This window comes from Hoplias malabaricus, chromosome X2 (assembly GCF_029633855.1).
Source record: "Hoplias malabaricus isolate fHopMal1 chromosome X2, fHopMal1.hap1, whole genome shotgun sequence".
Classification (NCBI taxonomy): domain Eukaryota; kingdom Metazoa; phylum Chordata; class Actinopteri; order Characiformes; family Erythrinidae; genus Hoplias; species Hoplias malabaricus.
In genome coordinates, this window is record NC_089819.1 from 12,747,521 (window position 1) to 12,768,672 (window position 21,152).

The following is a 21,152-nucleotide window of genomic DNA, read 5'->3' on the forward strand; positions in this document are numbered from 1 at the left end:
CTACTCATCTAAAACACTGACAGACTTGCTCAGAACATGTTAAATAATTTCGATGCATTGCTAGGAAACATCCAGGAGAGACAATGAAACATTTACTCTATCAAAAGTACATAAACATTGTTGTTTAAACAGAAAAAAAACATCAACATATATCATTTATCACCTTTTTATAAAATGAAACTTCTCTAGTTGCCCTGTCAATTCTGTTTCCCAGAAAAATAATTATCGCCAATGAAGTGCTGTCACAGACAACTGGTGAAATGTTTGAACTCTTTCAACTTCTCAAACCTTCAGACGTCAAAATCAGGAAAAAAACAAGCCAGCAATGGACAAGTTAAAGACCAAACTTCAATTCATCTTCATTAAATGTGAAGTCCCCACAGTACCTGCACTGAACTTTAAATACAAACAACAACAGAAAGGCTTACAGACATCCTGTTTAAGTGGCTGTCTTAGTTTTAATAAATCACTTAAAGTAGCAACAAAACATGAGGCGACGACACTAAATCTCCGTCAGCGAGAAAAGGCCGCTTTGTTTGGAGTACTGTCTAAACTCAATCCAGAGTCACTAAGCCTGTCATGTCACATTCTCCAGACCAGCAGATCTTTTGTGTGCGTGTGGTGCTATCATCGACTATGCCTTTGCAGCTTCCAGCTCTGTCTGAGTGAATGATTTGAAACACTTATTATTCATCAAATGTAAGAGAAAGAAGCGGACAGCAACAGTGCTGTCACCGCTGAGTCTGAACTGAAACAATAACTATGAGATAAATGTGAAGAAATGACTGCTCAGCTGTGGCACAAACTCTTTACAAAATATTACAAGCTTCTCTGGCAAACAAAAAAGGAAAGACAGGGTTTTTACAAATAGCTCTGAAGTAAGGCTATTGACAGAAGGAAAGCAGTTAAAATTGTTAGACAAATAATTGGTGGAAAGGTGCAGCAGCTGGAATTCATAACTTATACAAACCATAAAAAAACATGCTTAAAAAAATATAAAAGGAATGAAAGATTTACTCATGAAAGATACTACGCTACCGTTGTTTACTATGTCAGTGTTGATATACGGCTAATCATATGACAAACCCAGTCACATAGAGAAGCCTGAGGTCTACACCTGTCACTGGGCCTGAGGCTCTACACACGTCCAGCATTATTTAACTAGGTAATGTTTCTGTTTCTTTCACATTCTCTCATTCTTTTCCCCTCTAACGCCAGATCAGTCCTCCACACAGCACTAATACAATGTCAGAAACTATTAACGTTTCAGTGATTTAAAACATGACACTGTAGCATTAAGTGTGTCCTATATGTTTTGTGTGTGTTTCATACAGATGCTGCCCATGTGAATTTACCATTTCACGCCAGAGACGGCACTGGTCGAAAACAGACTAGGGCTGGGCAATTAATTGGAATTTCTTATCGACATAATCTTAACTATATTGATTATACCGACTATTTTTATTCTATGTCCCCACTGTGTGTTTATGTACTGTCTCTTTAAAACCACACTACCAAGCCGTAGTCATGTGATTCTGCTCCTATCTGCCACATGGAAGCAACATAAACGCAGAGCCCGACCGTGCATCTTGAACATTTCGTACCAAACACAAACACAGTGTCTGTAGTTTGGACGTACTCTGTTTTGACTGTAATTAAGACGACACTGAGCAAAAAAAAGTCAAATGTAAATGCTGAGAAAAAACAGTTTCAGCGACCAAAGCACAATCACACACCAAATATAAATAGTGTTCAGAAAACAAGAGAGGAACAAGCTCCCAGCAACATTAGATTAGAAAACATGTTAACATTTAATACTGGAGCATCTTAACAGTACAAGCCTCGTCACTGAACTGTGAGAGTCAAAAATACAAAAAAACAAAACAATCGTAATCTTGGTAAAATGTACAATCATGATACTGATTTTTGCTCATATCGCCCAGCACTAAAACAGACATACGCTGACATGAACTTGCTCTTCTACACATGCCATTCTTTTAATAATTGTTTCATTAAAATTTGTTTCATTTTTTGGTGAAGAACGTAAGTCCACCTCCGCTTCAATAAGACAGCACTGACCAGCTCCATTGTTAGTTTTAGCTTCAGCTCAGGGAAGGCAAATTATCAAGAGCCAACATCACTAATGTGTCTGTAGCTGAAAGCAATCAAATCCTCTCTTATCAGTACTGAAGTACTCCAAGTTATTACCGTTTATTGAAGAGGAGATTCTGGGAATTTGAAAATATAATCTATGTTTATTTGTGTGAAATACATGTTTTTCATTGTTTTATTATTATTAGCAAATGCCCACTTTTTACTTGTGAAATTTAACATAAGAATTTCACTCCAAACATCACTTAAATATTTAACTAGTGATTAAACCTGCATGCAACCATATAATAACAGCACAGCTTTCAGTGCTAGGAACAGAGATGTCGCTTTCCATTTTGTCTACGTCCTCTGACAGTCCTCTTATCTCCTGCCCCCCCCCAACCTCCTCCTCCTGCTATTACTCAGCCCCTATCTGTTGTTCACTCTCCACCTCTGCTCTCGTCTCCTCTCTCCTTCTGCGTTTGCTATCTAGCTCCTCTCTGCCATCTATCAGTCCACTAGTAGCTGGTCACTGGTGTGATTATGGGTGTGAGATGGACAGGGTCAGCCATACTGTTTACACCTTTCTAAACACAGTAAACAGGCCAGACAGAGCCCAGGCTCTCAAACCCCTGCAGCTCCTCCAATAAATCAATACCTGCAAAGCTTTGTTTCTGCTGGAAACAATCTGATTGTAAATTGATGGTCAGCCTCTAGTTCCTGTTCAGCTGCAAAGGCCCCTCCTTCTCCAATTTCTGGAGATGTCCACAAATTGTTTGGAGAGAGAGAGAGAGAGAGAGAGAGAGAGAGAGAGAGAGAGAGAGATACAGACACAGATACAAAGAAAGAGAGAGAGAGAGAGAGACAGAGATACAGAGAGAGAGAGAGAGAGAGAGAGAGACAGAGAGACAGATAGAGAGAGAGAGAGAGAGAGACAGATACACAGAGAGAGAGTGAGAGAGACAGAGAGAGAGACAGAGAGAGGGCAAGAAAGAAAGATAGAAAGAAGGAAAGAGGGAGGGAGAAAGACGTTTTTTGTCTGATTAGAAGCTTAAATGCCGTTACAGTTGGCCAGAGACTGTGTGAGAGAGTGACTAAATATGAGAGAGAGACAATTAGATTCCTGTTTGTCTGACTGAGGGCTTAAACACCACTAGTCTTGGCCAGAGTGTGTGTGTGTGCTGGGGGAAAGAAAGCTCTAAATTGGCACAAGGTGACGTGTTCCGTTAGTCGAGGCTCTGAGATAAAGTGGCTGCTTCTGAAGGCCTTCAGCTGTCAATCAGACAAACACCTGGAGAGAAAAACTCATTCTATTCCAGAGTGGACACTCAAGAACAGCAATGAAGACCTCAGAGGACGTCAGGAGAATAGGACAGAACTGGAAACAGAGAGAGAGAGAGAGAGAGAGAGAGAGAGAGAGAGAGAGAGAGAGAGAGAGAGAGAGAGAGAAAATAAAGATAAAGGGATGGAGAGGGTCAGCATGCAAGAGAATGAGAGACAGGTGAGAGAGAGAGAGAGAGAGAGAGAGAGAGAGAGAGAGAGAGGACAAGAGAACAGGAAAGAGGGGTTTAAAGGAAGAGTGCTTGTGTTTAGCGTGCACTGACCTTAGCCTGGACAGCGTAAGAAGCCAGCAGCACTGAAGCCTCAGGAGGACAGTAGACCTCCTCTTCTAGAATCTTCTTCTTGATCTACAGGAGTTCAGGCAATACAAGAGAATGCAGTGAGTCATTTAAAGAAAGAAAGAAAAAAAAGCACATACAGAGGGATTCCCCAAACAGAACTAAAACCATATAACAACCATAGGCTCAGAGTGAAGAAAAAAAATAGGGTTCAAGTTTAAATGATTAAGAGCATGTTTCCACATCTAAATAACAATTTAACAAACTAATTACTAAATTAGTCTCAGTGTAGATTCAGTTACCCAACTGCTATCAGAGTTATAACGTTCCAGTATAAGAACAACAGAAAGACACCCAGAGACTGTTTACACTTTGAACATTTTGAGGATCAGATACTGTGGAGATTTCACTTTATAACATGAAAAAAACAGGTGTGTTCATTGTGATATGAAAACCTAGATCACATTTGGTGTCAGAGATAGACCTTGGCAACAATTAAAGTCAACATCTATGATTTTGGGGGAAGTGCTAAACTGCTGTTCTCTCTGGTTTGTTTACATTCAGAAGGTCCATACCTTTTAATGTGGAATGGCATGTTTGAGTAAAAAAAGCACTGATGTTTGTATGTGGCTGAAGATTAACTTGTCTGTAAGCTTTTATTCAGAGTTTGAATTATCACAGAAACTCAAGTTGTTTATTTTTTGTAGCACATTCAGTACTTGTTTACTTTCATTAATTTAACACTCTCCTAAAGCATCTAGGCTGTCAAAACCATGAGGAAGGAACGAGGGAGGGAAGGAGAGGGGGAGAGAGAGACAGACAAGCATATTGGACCAAAATATTTTTTATTTTTTAACCCATTTACTGACGCTGGGGTCGTAAACACATTAGTCTGATTTCCAGCACACAAACAGATCGGAGAGCTAGCAAATGGTGAGGAAACATCCTCAGAATTTTATAGTGTTTTTGAAAATCTTGAATATCACCTTTAAAATAAGTGCAAATTAAATGCCTATTCTGAATCAGTGTGCAATTACAGGAGCACAGCTGTAACATGTGAATGAATACTGCTTCTATGAAAACCAGCCACAGTTCCCCCCACAAATCGTGACTTCCCTCTCCTGTCCAGAAACACTCAGGAGAGTAGCAGTAATGACCACTGAAGAAATAACAGCAACTGCCAATCAAAGCCTTCTCCTGCGCTGAAGTGAAGCAGAGGCTTCATTGACTGTTGTAGGCTGTTTCATCCATATTCAACAGCGTATAATACACAGGTACTAAACACATATTTCCATGTTTACACTAGATTTCAGGAGCTAAAACAGAAATAATGTGGGTTGGTGTTTAATTGTTTTGGTCAGTCTTCTTTTACATTGGGTTTTCAGTTAACTTGTTAAAAAAGCCACTTGAAAGAGTGTTGACAGGAGGGAGATGAATAAAAAATGAGTGGAATAATTAGGAAAAAGATCCTGGTTTAACCAGAAAATGTAGTGGGTTTATTTTTTTATTTTTAGTTTTTAAGTTATCACCCAGCCTTATTATCTACAACAAAATCCTCAGTGCAGTCATGGTAATATATGGTTACTGCAGCTTAGGTAGCAAAGCTTTACACTTTTTTTCTGTGTGCTTTCCTTCCCAGACATCATTTACAGCAAAAACTGAATATTTCAGCATATTTCTTAAGAGCATCTAATGTCTCAGAGGTGAAAGTATCTCACTAGTAGCCGGAAGGCTGCTTATACAGATCCCAGTAGGGGTTTGAAAAAAGAAAAAAAAAGCAGGTAAGGAGGGAAAAGCCTGCTCTATATTCTGACACAGAACAGTGACAGTGTTCCAGAACGAACACTGCTTATTAAATCACATCAATGTGCTCCATGTCCCCAAATGAAAGAATGAAGAAATGAATGAGCTAATGAATGGCTGTCCATTCTGTTAAGATATGACTTGCTATGAGACCCCTGATGAAAACAAGGGACAAGCTATCGTCTATCAAACTAATGACACTGCAGGACTGCCTCCATAGTGTTTGTACTGCAAGAGACCAAATCCTAGCCATGATTTTGTGCCAAATTAAAAACAGTTTGGGAAATACTACAGCTCTGCCAAATGAGCAAGCTGTAGCTGAAAACAGAGGCACACGGGAGAGTGCTGGTCGCCAGGACGTCATTTATTATCAGCAGCAAAACCTCAGTGCTAGCTGAGGGGCTTAATAAAACAATTAAGAAAGCAACTCATCTTAAGTACAGCAGGACAAAATGGCCATCCTAAAAGGATAAAGGAATGCTTTGTAAGAATTGTTTTTTTTTTTTTGTCTCCTACCTGTTGCTGAGTGTAATTCACATTTACAGTACTGTTGTGAAATCCAAACTCACAAACACACATCTCTCTCTCTCTTTCACACACACAAACACATTCTCTCAAACTCACACACACAGCTTCTGAGCCAAGGGATATTCACATCGGTCACAACAAGCTCTCAAGGCTTCTTGTGATAAACACACTCGCGTCAGTTATAAAACGTGCGCACGCACACACACACACACACACACACACACACACACACCGCAGTGTGTGTGTAAATGTCTGAATGTTGAGCCTGGGGAGTGTGTATAATCGACTAAAATGTTGACTACAACACCAATTCCAATGAAGTTGGGACATTGTGTATAATAAAAACAGAGTATGATGATTAGCAAATCCTTTTCAACCTATATTCAATTTAATACACTACAAAGACAAGATATTTTATGTTCGGATAAACTTTATTGTTTTGGTTTTTTATTTATTTATTTTTGCAACTATTCCCTCATTTTGAATTTGAGGCTTGCAACATGTTTCAAAAAAGTTGACAGAAAGTGTAACTCTAGCTAGGGCTCAGCTATTAATTGAAAATTAATCAAAATCAATATTCAGAACTTCTAAATGACATAATCTTGCCTTTACTGATTGTTATTTTTGCTTTTAATTCTGTTCATCCTTTCATTTGTTAATTCTCGTGTGTCGATGTACTGTCCTCTTGAAACCACACTACCGCACATGTTGTCGTGTGATCCTGCCCCATGGAAGCAACATGGAGGTGAACCCGAACACAGAGGCCAACTGAGCAACTCGAGCAGTTTGCACCAAAGAAAAACACTGTGTCATTTTGATGTTAATGTCAACAATGAACATCAAGAATTTAAATGTAAACACTGACAAAGTTTCAGCAACAGATTCAGATTTCAGTTAATCCCACCAGTCTGCTTAAACAACACTGGAAATACAGTTACATCTCCAAATGTGAACAGTGCATGACTCAAAGTCCCAGGTTTAATATTTGAGCATATTTACAGTATGAATTTTATACAAGAACTATAGTTCATTAATTGTAATTGAGGTAAAATGTTCAATTACTCGTGATACTGATTTGCGGTCATATCGCCCAACCCTCACTCTAGCCATTACAACCACAAAGCAACTACAGAGAATCACTTATTATCAGAATCGATGACTAATGCTAAAAGGTTTAATAATAGGGCTAAAGCAGCCACAAACACCAGCTAATAAGTAACTCCCAAAACCCTGCTCACAGCACTTTTGTCAACAAACCTTCTCAGTAACATACACAACAACACGTCTCTGATGTAGACAAAACTAATGATGATTACTGACTTCAGAAAATAGGGTGTGATCACTCTTCACTGAATATTGCACAGCTCCAATGTGGAGTCAAGAGCACTTCTTTCTATTCCATGGGGTTCACTTGGAAGAGGATCTCACCTGGTCCCTCAGCACCAGCTGCCTAACAAGGAAAGCCCAGCAGTGTCTCTACGTTCTGCAAAGGCTGAGGAAATCACATCTCCCACTTCCCATCGTCACCATGTCCTACAGAGGGACTATCGAGAGCAGCCTGAGCAGCTGTATCGCCGCCTGGTTTGTGAACTGTACTGTTTCGCATCACAAGTACCTGCAGCAGATAGTGAGGACAGCTGAGAAGATTATATGTCTCTCTCTACCCTCTGACAGCGACATTTACATTAAATGCTGCATCCGCAAAGCATCCAGCATTGTGGACAAACCCACACACACTATTCCCCCTCCTACCGTCTGGAAAAATGTACAGAGGCATTCAGGCCCTCACTTCCAGAGTGTTCAACAGCTTCTTTCCCAAGCAATCAGACTCCTCGACAATCAGTGATTGGACTGAACGAACGAAAACACACACACACACACACACACCCCACTCCCTTCTATGGCTAAATTGGTGTACTATGTTTACATTAGTGCCCCCTTTTAACATTTCTGTGGCCTCTAACAATATCAATATAATATATTATGCTTTATTTCACTATGTCTCCTTAGTATTTATTGTTATTTTACTTGTGTTTTTGCATAAGTTTGCACATGTGCACTTTATGTAGCCTTGTGCAGGTTTGAGTCTTTTTATGTAGCACTTTGGACCACACTCTATATGGCTGCTACACACTGTATATGGTTCAAATGACAGCAAAAAACAATGGGAAAATGTGCTTAAAATATATATTTACCCAAACTACCACCTCAAGTGTCTCCAAATAGCTTCATTTGTAAAAAGTCACCATGCTGGGTTTTTACAGTTCCCTGACATTCCTAAAACAGTCATTACAAAAAGGATGTAGGGAGGAAAGAAAGAAAATATGAAATTAAGTAGCTGGCTCGAGCCTTGGTGGCTGCCCAAAACAGCTCAGAGTCAACGGCAGGCTTTTGAATTTGCTTAACAAAATGAACCGGAGCGCTGAGAGCGGGACAAGGGGAAGGGTGGCCATTCCTGATAAGAGAGGATCCAGGAGAAGGGCTTTTTAAAGGGAATCAGCACACGCACACGTGCATCAACTAAACGGCTGCCTGCAGATGAGCACTGGGGCAAGGGTGAGGGAGAACACGCACTCTATTGGAAAGCCTTAGCTCGAATTCATTAACATCCTTCTGGAATTTATTACCTTCTATTTCCGAACGCATTACCATTCTGAACCTGACGGGTCAGGCTCAAGCCTCGAATTTAACGCCGCTGATAAGCCACTTAAACTTTCTTAAGACACGCACGTCCTGGAGAGCAAGGCTCTGAAGCGGGTGAAGGTCCTGCACCTAGTACTTACACATGAAATATGTGGCCATAGAATATAATATGATGTTCAAGCACTAGTGTTGTATTCCCAAGGCCTATGGAAGTACTAGGCATGCAGATAAATATGCTCAGGTCCTGAACTCAGCTTAACTGGCTACTTTTTTTTTCTCCCCTGCAACAAGGAAGGTAACTGATTATTGACAAGTGCTGTCTGATCAATAAGAAAGCCCAAGCTAACAAATGCTTCCTTTCCAAAGGGAGACAAACAAAGGAAAAAAAAGTGGAACAGTGGGTGGGAGTCCCCTGTTTAAAGATGCACAGGCCCTGTAGGTGCAGCATTGATTCCTTGTGGTTGATCAGGCTGAGGCAGAAGAAGGTAGAAGTGCTGGAACTGGAAAGCCCACTAACTTTCTTCACACACACACACAAAAAAAACTAATGCTACTTTTTAAAGTTTACAGAGCAGGATTTGTTCTTAGAGACCACATTTTTATATGATTGTTTCTTGCAACTTGCATATCAGGATTAGCCACATTAAAATACTGGTGGTGGTGGTGGTAGAAGAAGAAGGAGAAGAAGAAGAAGGAGGAGAAGGAGAAGAATCATAATCATCATCATCATCTGGGGGTAATTGCTTGTCTGCAATTTGACCCATCCGTGATAATGAACACAGAAACACGCACTAATGATCAATTCTTCACAAACACTATGCATGGTGAATACACACAACCGGAGCAGGGGGCTGCCAACCACCTCAGCGCCCAGGGAGCAGTTTGGGGGTTAGGTGCTTTGCTCAAGGGCACTTCAGCTGTGAATTAATTATTCCCTCTGGCCTCAAGCTCGCTTCTCAAACCTCAAGGCCACGGCTGTCCCCATACACTCAAGACACATTTAAGATTCACAGGTGGTTGAGGATGGAATTTTAGGCTAATATTATGAACATTCAAATGTAACTGTGTCTCCAAGTCACATATGACAAACAAAACATGCCCCCAAATACAGTATTTCACAACGTACATAAATCATAAGTGTAAGGAGTCACAGACTTGATTTGCATATTTTCAGCCACACAACAATCTGATTTTAAATTGACTAAACAGACTTTTTTTTACTACCAAAGGCATGTATTTAAAACCTTATTTGGAAAAAAATCACATACTAGTACCAAAAAATAAATAAATAAATAAATAATTAAATAAAAAATAAAACAGGAGTAAACAGTAAACAAACAGGAGCACTCTGGCTCTTCTATATTCTTTCAAAACAACTGTTGTTTTACAAAACTTTGGCAAACACCATAATCAAAACATAACTGTAAGAATTTAAATTTTAACTGTCCTCAAATAAGAAAGAAAACAAAGCTCCACTCAGTCACTTTTGGGAGCCTTTCATCTTTCATTGAAACCAACAGGGCAATGAATAAGTCTCATAAATCTGACCCTAAGTAACGCGTTTTCTTAGACTCAACTTTGATGTCCATGTCCATGTGTTAAATGCTAAATTTAACTGCAGTTATTAAAATACTGCATACAAAAATAATAAAATCTGCAATATGATACATATAACTCATGATTAAGTGATGTTTATCTTAAGCAAAGACATAATTGTACTGCGGCTTAAGGAAACAATTCCTCTCCTGCCAAAATAATAATATTAAACAAATTAACATGTACATATATTTTATTATTATTATTATCTAACTTTTAAAATCATGTCTGACATTTACACAGAAATGTAGGTCACCCATTTTGCAGAAAAGACAAATCTACACTCATAGCAATTTTTAAAGGAATGGCATGGTAACTTATAATTACCTTGGGGACCTGCTTTTGGAGCAACAGAATCCTAATGCATCTGAAGTCCCGAGGGACTTGCTGACAAATAGGAAATACATCTTCTCCCTTCATCTCTAAAAACGTCTCTTGAAGGCAACGCCGCCCTTAGTGCAGGTTATCAGAAGCTAAGAGGGAAGGCGAATTCAGGAGGGCAGATGAGGGACTTACGCAGGTGTAAGAGGAGAGAGAAGAGCAAGAGCTGTCAGATTGTAAAGTTAGCCTGAAAGCCTCTCAAAAGCCTCAGAGATTTCAGCTTCTGAGAACGGGAGGAAGATCCAATCGTCAGTGACCTCTACAAAGTCAAAGTATCTCATCATATTAACAACTACGAGTTCAGCTCAATGCTTAAAGGCTAAAGTAATTGCTGATATGTCACCAACGTAAAGATTTGTAAAAAGTAGAGAAAATTGTGCAGCCGTCGAACACTCCGATCTGATATCAGCGATACATTAGTATTCCTTACTACTGAGTGCCGAGCAAATGTGCAAAATATGCAAGCCAGACTTTGCAGCACACTTTGAAAATAAATATCAGACTGGCAGTTTTTATATCATCTCACTCAGGCAAGAAATATAGAGTCTGTAAGTTTGTAATGAAAGATTTAAACCAAGACCAATCCAATTTAATGCAAATTCATTGCAAAGTTGTTTATTTATAAATGTTTGGGTTAGTTTAGCCACATCATACAACAGATTTCTGAAGTAGCTTTTAGAGATGTACAAACACTTTGAAAGCCTAGTCTCCATCGCCTAGTCAACACCAATTTGAATAATCTAGTTTCTCTAAAACTGAGCATTACACATCACAACACTTGAAATGCCTTCGTTTACATTTCAATGACTAAATTATACAAAAGAGTTCAATCAAATCATTACACTTTGACACGCCATATGTCATGCAAAGTAAACCAGAACTGTGCTTGGAAGCCTCTCTGGATGTTTACTACTGCAACGAATTAGAGGAGCTCATATGACTGGACATTCTACAGAGAAACAAGCAGCTTTCTAGAAAATCCATTAGGGATGTGAATGAGAATCTGAGTGCTGCTGAGTGCAGTGTCTGAATGCACTCTGTGAGCAACATTTGAACACAAATGGCAGGAAAAAGAAATAAATAAATGCTTATATTTTGGAATAAATAGAGTAAATAAATGCTTATATTTTGGGGGTTTTGGAAGATGTCTTTAAACACAGAAGCCAGCTGGTGTCATGTTACAAGTATTTTATTATGAGAGAGTGGAAGTAAACCAAAAAGTTTAGCGCTTAGTTTTTTTTTTCAGAACCAAACAATGGCAGCGGGGCCATACAGGCAGTAGAAATGTTAATAATAAACTAAGGGAAACTTTACACTGCCACTTAATTTAATCTATCTCCATATTTCCCCTTCTTAAATGGTGACTCTATGGCTGCTCTGTTATATGGTTCTCCTGAGAGAAAACGATAGTTCAGTCGGTCAGAAAGGATATTTAATTTCAGCCATCAGATGATTCTGCTTTGTCCAAACACTTAAATTTTACCTGAAAAAAAGACTAGGATCTACAATTTAATTGTACTCTTCTTTCAGTTTCCTTTTGACTTTGAGTTTCTTGTGTGCCTTTTATCTAACCATCTGTGTGAGGAGTCCCCATGTTTTACTACAAAGTCTAGCCAGGTGAATTATTTCATTCTCTAGATCAGTTATTTTTTTTCTAATAGCTTTTATAACTTGTTGCAAAACCCATGTGGGATACTTTTCTTAAATGGCTATAAAAACTCAAATCTGTAATTTGTTAATTCACTGGAAGCTTTATTTAACAGACAAAGCAAAGCAAAGATTTTCTGTGTTTTTCAATGACAAAATTCTATTTTTTAAATGTAAGGTCTGTCCCAAAACCTAGTGAGCTGTCTAGGTAGGCACTGACTCCAAACACAGCGTTCGTCTGTTTTCATGAGGCAGTTTATTGAGACGCTCTAGTTAGAGAGCGATTGCATGCATTTTCGTGCAGTGCATTCTACTCTTCCCGTTTTATCACGATTTTGATCATTTTTGCTCTGGGAGAAGAGCAAAATAGACAGTAGTTGTTCTGGTGCTGCATCATGGGATTGCCTTCATGGCTGAGGATGGGTTCAATGCTGCCTTAAAATTCAGGCAGATTAAATGATCTTAGTAAACAGCATGAGGTGTCTAAGAAAGGAGACGGCCTACCTGTAGGGAGCACGCATGCTATGACATAAAATGCTCTCTAGTTAGAGAGCTTACTAAGTTTTGGGACAAGCCGATATTGATATTGATGCCTGCAACCCAGTCAGAAAATGCTGAGAGGCATGTGTTCTACTGGGTTCCAGCACCTATTATTTTATTGATACTATTTTAATCATTTGGGAGTAGAAGATACCAATTGCTGCAGTCCTGTAAACAGAATTTTGGCTCATTCTTGATGCGCAATAATCATTGTCTGGAATATCGGGTCCGGAGATGTCCCGGTGTTGTGCTTTCAGTATTGTATCAACTTATACTGTGATCAGAAATAATACACTGTGACTGAGAAGTAGGGAAAACTCTGAGCTTAGCTCAGGTGTGTATTTACTAGCGTCTCTCCTTTTGGTTGAAGCATCACAAGTAAATGCAGTACATAGCAACACCTAGTGGCTTAGAGTATTTTCAGGAGATACTCAATACATGACACCCAGAGTGATCGTTTTACACATGTAGTGCACAGCGGGAGATTTTCTGTGTTAGGCGCACTGCCAGAGATGAAACACATGCTTTAGGTGTGGAGAAGCACATGTGCAGAAGAAACTCTCGAACATTTCCCCCTCTGCCCTCAAATACAATGACTCTGACTTTACCTAGTTTTTACTAGGGTGCTAGAAGTATAAAGTCTGGGTAATGTCCGGGATAAATGTTGCAGGTGGTTGCGTTCATCCACATACATCTACTCTGGGTAAACTCCAGAATATTTCTGGAATACTGTGCATATTAAACAGCATATAAGACAGGTCTGGTCTGAAGACGAGACCGTCAAGTACATGCACTTCTTGGGAAAATATGTCATCTTCATAGCAGCATACGTCTCTCCAAAATACCAATTTCAGCCTTAAATGTTACCTTAAGATAAATGCGGATCACTCATGCTATGGACACTGATGCTTCCCATGCCATTTCCTAAAAACATGCTGATACTTTGACTTGTCTGACCACAGAATGTTTCACTGCACTAGAGAGTTAAGAGAGTCCTGAAGATAAATAAAATAATGCTGTTGGTGGATATAGTTTAACAAGCATTTTCATTAACTGTTTAAAATGTCAATAGCAATATAAACTCCCTTAGATTTAATTTAATAGAATTCAGCTGTAAACATGAAGCAGATCTGTTTCTCTTTATTTTCTGATTTACAAACCAAAACATGAATCTCCATCTGGCAGTTGTAAACTAGACCATGACTTTAGAGTTGTTTAATTACAGTTTAGATTCTTGGGACTTGCATGGTGAGTCAGTAGATAACTGTTTTGTTTATTTTTTACTCCCCCCCCCCCCCCCCCCCCATCATGCCCTCAAAGTAATAGCATTTGGCCAGTGACACCCATCTTTAAAAATGGGGCTAATACATAATAAAGAAGTAAGCTGTTGAGGTTAAAATTTGTTCTGACATTGGTGCTCAACATTCTGCTCATATTTATTCCCTCTCGCACCACTGAACCGTAGGAGTTGATCTGAACTTTATGTTAGTCAGTAGTAGCATAAACGTCGGGATGATGTAGTGGATAGACTGACTGTGCAGCAGGTTTAACAATGCAGAAAATTTCTCACCTGCAGGAAGAAGAGGTGCTGGGTGATCTCCTGGACCAGTTCATCCTCTGCATTTTCAGGGTAAAACTTGGCCAAAAAATTCAACAGGATGGGATTCTCTTTAGGCACATCCTGATCCAAAACCTTTTAGGAACAACACCAACAGTCACATAGGTAAGTACATCCAAGCTGCTGTAAAATAAACCATTCACAAAAAAGAAAACACACACCACAGCAGAAAACATTCTACCAATAATAGCAATGACCAGAAAACACTGAAGACTTGGATTGTAGAATTTTTCACTCTTCATTATTCTCATTTACATTGTAGAGAAAATCTACTTCATACACTTCTCTACAAAGATCAATTGCACAGTAACCCACTCTAAAAGAAATGTATTATACACACATATTACACAGCAAAACAAGAAAACATAATATTTCAAATACTTTATAAACCATTATATAGCACTAAAAGAATTTAATAGTCTAGAATAGGACTAATAGCAGCCTAAAGCTCTATTTACCTTCTTGTCCATCTTTAGCCATGCGACAGTATCTTTGACGTTGTATTGGAGGCCAAAAAACCAGCTTTCTCTGAGTCCCAGGGTTTTGCACACAAGCTCAAACAGGTCTTTCCCTTTCCATTTTGCCTGAGCAGAAGAAAGAAAGGGATAAATAAAAAAAATGACACTATAAAATAAAAATATCACATATGTAAATGTAGATCATAGATCCTCTGCACATGTCTTGAGGCAGCGCAAAAAAATAATAATAAAATAATAGAAATTACGCACTGTTTGGCTCACGCTATGTAAACTACAGCAGATGGGTCTTTTCTGCAAGTATATCACATGGTGTGTAAAAATCCTGCCTGCTTTCTCAGCAGTAAGCCTTAGTCTACATGCGAGTTTGCTATAGGCTTAAATTTAGCTTAGTTGGCAGGAGCCATAGACCAGCACTGCAGAGAAGCTCCACAACAAACACCTCAAGGGGACCAAGAGAACCCAATTACATTTGCTAACCACATGTATTTTAACCTCAGACATGAAACTTAAGGCCATAAAGCTGAAGAAGCAAATCACTTGCTTTTTCCTTAGTGGATTGGTTTTAAAAATACAAAGCAACAGTAGAAAAGCCCTCGACACTATCTAACAACAGCAGTGCCTTCATTAAGCTGCTAGCATTCAAACTTGGATAATTTTAGCTGAAAATGCAGTTTTAAGTTCTGGGGAGTCGCCAAGAGCTGTCCTTTAAGAAGGACAAAGCTTAGAAAACTGCACCCTACCAAGCATGAAATTGATACAAATCGGGGTCTAATTCTCGTACGGCAAATAAATAAAGTGCACTGCGCTGAATAATAATCAGCGCACCATGCTCCTTTCGTGGAAATGTTCCTCTGGCCTAAATGCGGAGCAGAGATTTGACTCATCATTAAGATGCTTAGACACACTGATCAACAAGGCTGCTGTGTGCTCTTCCTGGTTCATGTGAGCGTGGTAGAACACTAATAAAAAACACTCCATCTGTCGAGCAGAGGAGTATAAGGTTGAGGTTTGTGTAGTATCTGGTTGAAGACATGCTGATTGGGGTGAAGGAAAAGCAGGCAGTGTGTACTGGGACCTCATCAGCACTGGAAACTTCATTAAAACTACTGCGGCAGGTGCTCTTCAAGGAGCAGCTTCATCTGGTCTAATGTTTATGTATCACAATGTCTGACAACATGCCGTCCACAGTTCGGCCAATTAAGCATGTTGATGTTTCCCCCTCCAGGCATTAATGGGCTGCCTTCAATGACAAACACAAGCTGGTGAAGACAGTTTCAAATATGACAGCAACTCAGAGTGAGAGTTTGCCACATGCCGTTGCACTGATCCAATCACGTCTAACCATGCAACACTTCACATTTACTTTAGGCAAAATATACTACATGTTTCTTCAGTTTAATTTCTCCATTTATTATGACTGTTTTAGTTTAACTGCTAAAAAATATAATTCGTGTTTACATGGCTATTTCCTGCTGTTTTTATAAACATTAGTCCAGTTTAATTAGATTAACCATTGTGATTTTTTTTTATAATTTTATTTATTTATTTTTTTTTTATTATTATTATTTTTTAAAGACTGCACTTGTTTATTTTTTAAAGATAATTTCCCCTTTTTCTAACATAGCACTACTGCAAAGAACAAAGATAAATGATCTCTCTCCTGGCCTCCAACTGGCTTCTTTCAACTAATCCAAACTGAATGAAAGAGATAAAAACTGCACTAGGACAAAGATCACATATCATCAATATTCATTCATTCAGTCATTATCTGTAACCGCTTATCCAGTTCAGGGTCGCGGGGGGTCCAGAGCCTACCTGGAATCATTGGGCGCAAGGCGGGAATACACCCTGGAGGGGGCGCCAGTCACAGGGCAACACACACACACACACATACACATACACACATTCACTCACACACTCACACCTACGGACACTTTTGAGTCCCCAATCCACCTACCAACGTGTGTTTTTGGACTGTGGGAGGAAACCGGAGCATATCATGAATATGTAAAGGATATTTACTAAAAACAAAATTAATTCTGTTAAATTCATTTCAGTGAAACATAAGTGGTACTCAATATTGAATTATAGGTCTTAAATACACATTAGTGTTACAATATTTTAAACCAGATACAAAATAAGGCCTTTGTTATTTCATTAAAAACAATGTTTTGTTTATATTACAAAAATATTAAAGTAAAAAACAGGCTGCTTTTGAAGCTTAGTTGCACTTGGAATTAAAACTTTAACACAATTAAACCCTTGTGAGGAAAGAAGAACCTCCAGTTTTCCACATTATCGCACCTTTAAGAAGATGGCATTCAATGAAAATTGAGCAACTCAAACGAATAAGGAAAATATAATACCTCTGGACTCTCAGCGGGACTGAAATTCACTCAGCAGGTATTAACTTGCCGCAAGCGTTTTTTCTGAAACCACACATATTGATCGGAGTAGAGCACAGCCGATATGTTTATTGCGCCTCATGACTGTTAACATGTCTACTTCTGAAGAACTCAAACCTCATGCGTACCACCATGAAGAAGCAAAACACTAAAAGTATAGGCTTTAGATCAGTTTCCCAACTCCAGTCCTGGACAGTTCACATTTGACCAGCACATTTTGGTATTTTCCAATTCTATTACACCTCGGCAACTCAGGTAGAGTTTGGTAATGAGCCAGTGTGTTGGCTGAGTGATGCTGGAGTAAACACAACAAGGCAGGGTTACCCCAGGCCCAGGACTGAGAACAAATGCTTTATCTTAAAATTACTTAGTTAGAGCAGAAATAATAAAAGTCTCTCTCAATGAATGAGCCAGAATTGTTTGGCAATCAGCACGATGTTTCTACTGGTCTCTCTTAAGTGGAATGTTTAGTTTGCTGAACAGCCAACATTATTTAAGCAGTTTTTCTGAATGGTACAGAAAACGACGTTGAATGAGAATGTGAGCGCTCACAGCTTACTTTTGTTCATAAATAAATAAATAAAAACATTGTTCACGTCTCCTTTTATTAAATCACTTGCTATAGGAAGTGAAATGACAGCAATCCTGAGTTCGTTTCCCATTCAAGTGAATGAGGAAGCAAATGCCTGTATGTATGTCCTTGTGAGGGGGTCTTTATGCTTGTCCCTGTGTGAATGCCTGCCCCTGTGTGTACAGAAACATCCCACACGCCCCCCACACACATACACACTCACACAAACAAAGGGATAGTGAGACACACAGTGTTGCTCAGCCTAACCTTAATTAAAATCAAATTACACAGCTACAGCAGGGGCATCACTAAACAAACACTTCCTGCAAAGCTGGAGCTTCACTTTGGGGGAACACTGAGAGTGAGGAGTGAGAGAGAGATTGCTGTCCAGAACAACACCATATCGTTTGTTTTCTTTGCTCTCAGGGCAGGGGTTCCACGCTTGATGTGATAATCTTAATGACGGCCCTGCGGCATCTTATTTCAGCAGATGTTCCATCATCCCGCAACATAAGAATTCTTACATGGCCCCGAGTTTCAAAAACAGCGTGAAAAAATATGGGTTATGGATGAGCACGCCTCAATTTGATGACTGCAATGATATTCTCACTAGTATCCAAAGTGAGAATAAACATCAAACCCCAAATGTGAGCACCAGTGGGGGGTGAATACCAGTGGCTTTACATGTGAAGACATGCTGCCACCAAGTGGTTTGCTTTAGAACTCCAAGATCATGAAGCAGAAGGCAATAAGGAGACAAGGGATAGATTTCATAATAGCAGAGCTGTCACGGAGACTCAATTTATTTTCTCATTTAACATTTAAAGTACAACTGGTATCGACTAATTGGCCAGTTGCGTGGTGATTCTGCATATTTCAGATTCTCCTATTAGGCTCTCATTTATTTATTACTTCAATAATACATGATTAACTATATATTACTTAATCAAAATCAATGTGTCTAATATTCTACAATCTTCAAAAGTATAAAAATGACTTTCTGTTCTTCAATTAAATATAGTTTGTATACACTTTTTTAAAAAGTAATAGAATTGTTTATTACATGATTATTAATGTATATGATAACGACATCCTTCACATATTATAGTAACCTATGAAATTTTATTTTGATTACACTTAAACCAAAGTGAGAAAGGAGCTCAACGATGAAATACCTAATGGTGCCGATAGCAAAAAAGACAATGAATGAAAACTCCAATATGAAATCTGAGTTCCTACAATGGCCAGACCTCAGGGAGAGGGCAAGGCCTCTCCACCTTAAATGGAGCCTGATCAAATTCACTGTTTAAAACAATGTGTTATAGTTAACAACACTCGCAAACAAGTAAAACTGATTCATTCATTTAAGAAAAGAAAAGAAACACAGTAAATTAGCTCTTTGTAAACAGTAGCTCAGTAAACTGACAGCATCCATTTTTAATAAGATCAACTGAGACAGATATAAATAAAAAATGTGAACAGGGCCTTTACTCATTGTTCAAAGGAGGAGTAAAAGCTTTCATTAAAATCACGCATTATAAAGTACAGGAATGTCCCAGCTATTCGACTATATCTGAGTTAAATAGATGCTTTCACAAACTGCCTTTACTTATTCTCATGCTCACATTAACAAAATCCAGACAGTGAGCTGGCTGTTCGACGACAGATTTGAGTGAAAATGAGAAATGAAGCAGGAGACAGAGGAGAACAAACGCCAGACAGACTCATATGGTCTTGAGGAGAGGGACAGTGCTGACAGTTCTGCCTGGTCATCACAGCTTTCTCCACCATCTGCTTCTCACTAATTCAAAAGCATTGGCTGGTCATGAGCCACGTGCTTCCTGTCAAGTGGCCTCAGAAACTGAAAATAAGGGATGTTTGTTCCAAAATGCAGAGAATCTCCAAAACGAGAGAGGAAAGTCCATTTTTAATTCCCCTCTGCTCTAGATTCAGGACAAATCTCTTTAAAAAAGGACACCTCTATAGTAGTTTTAAGCTACATTTTGATGTACGTAAATAAAAATAATGATATAATTCATATGATTTCATATGCTGAAATGAAGTCTTCAATACACATTTTCCAAATATGATTCTACATTAATCATCCATTCATTATCTGTAAGTTCTTATCCAGTTCAGGGTCACGGTGGGTCCAGAGCCTACCTGGAATCATTGGGCGCAAGGTGGGAATACACCCTAGAGGGGGCGCCAGTCCATCACAGGACAACACAGACACACACACACACACACACTCACCTACGGACACTTTTGAGTCTCCAATCCACCTACCAACGTGTGTTTTTGGACTGTGGGAGAAACCGGAGCACCCGGAGGAAACCCACGCGGACACAGGGAGAACACACCAACTCCTCACAGACAGTCACCCGGAGGAAACCCACGCAGAGACAGGGAGAACACACCAACTCCTCACAAACAGTCACCCGGAGGAAACCCACGCGGACACAGGGAGAACACACCAAACTCCTCACAGACAGTCACCCGGAGCGGGAATCGAACCCACAACCTCCAGGCCCCTGGAACTGTGTGACTGCAACACTACAGGTTATCGTGTTGTGATAATTATACGCGATATAAAAAGGGAAGTGTGTCTTCTGGTCAAACATTACTGTTAGTACTCTTCTTAAATGAAAGCACTTGTACTGGAAACATTTCACCCTCATTAACACTGAAGGATTGTTTAATTAATGTTAATATTATAACACATCTTCAAGTTTGTAGACACCTAAGATTAAAGATTTCTTCTAAAATTAAGCGAATTATCAGGATGTTTGTCATCAACAGCCTCTAGCATTCCGAAAGGGCTTTACACTAAATGTTAGAACATTTCTGTGAAAAGTTAATTGCATTCAGTCACAAGAAAATTTGTGAGGTCAAGTTAGGTAATTAGTCGTGGACCACAAAAGCAAGTCCAACTCACCTAATCACTCCAAAGAATGCAGTTCTAATGCACCACAGCCCACAGGTCAAGCCAACAACCATTTACTGACTAACCATCCTCAAATGATATTGCCTGAAAAAATATCCGAAGAGAACATTACAGGCTACCAAGTGTTCAAACACGGCGTCCACATGTAAAACAGGGGTGGGGTGAATTCCGTAAAGCAGCACCTCTAAGGTGAGCCAGATAACAGATAGCCCAAAGCACTGTGAAATGGGAATTCCCTCAGCTCTCTTCTGATTGGACACATTAATTTATCTGGCTAAACCGGG

General features: G+C 39.2%; 1 protein-coding gene across 2 annotated transcripts in view; it reads right to left on the minus strand.

Moving 5' to 3' along the window:
• LOC136676345 (merlin-like) overlaps positions 1-21,152 on the minus strand; it is a 49,460-nt gene that overhangs the window by 27,279 nt on the left and 1,029 nt on the right. For both annotated transcript variants that reach the window (XM_066653283.1, XM_066653284.1), the window contains exons 3-5: positions 14,925-15,050; positions 14,419-14,541; positions 3,696-3,779 (exon numbers count right to left, since the gene is read on the minus strand). In XM_066653283.1, the coding sequence (XP_066509380.1) occupies positions 3,696-3,779; positions 14,419-14,541; positions 14,925-15,050 (333 nt within the window). The remainder of the gene's footprint in view (positions 1-3,695; positions 3,780-14,418; positions 14,542-14,924; positions 15,051-21,152) is intronic.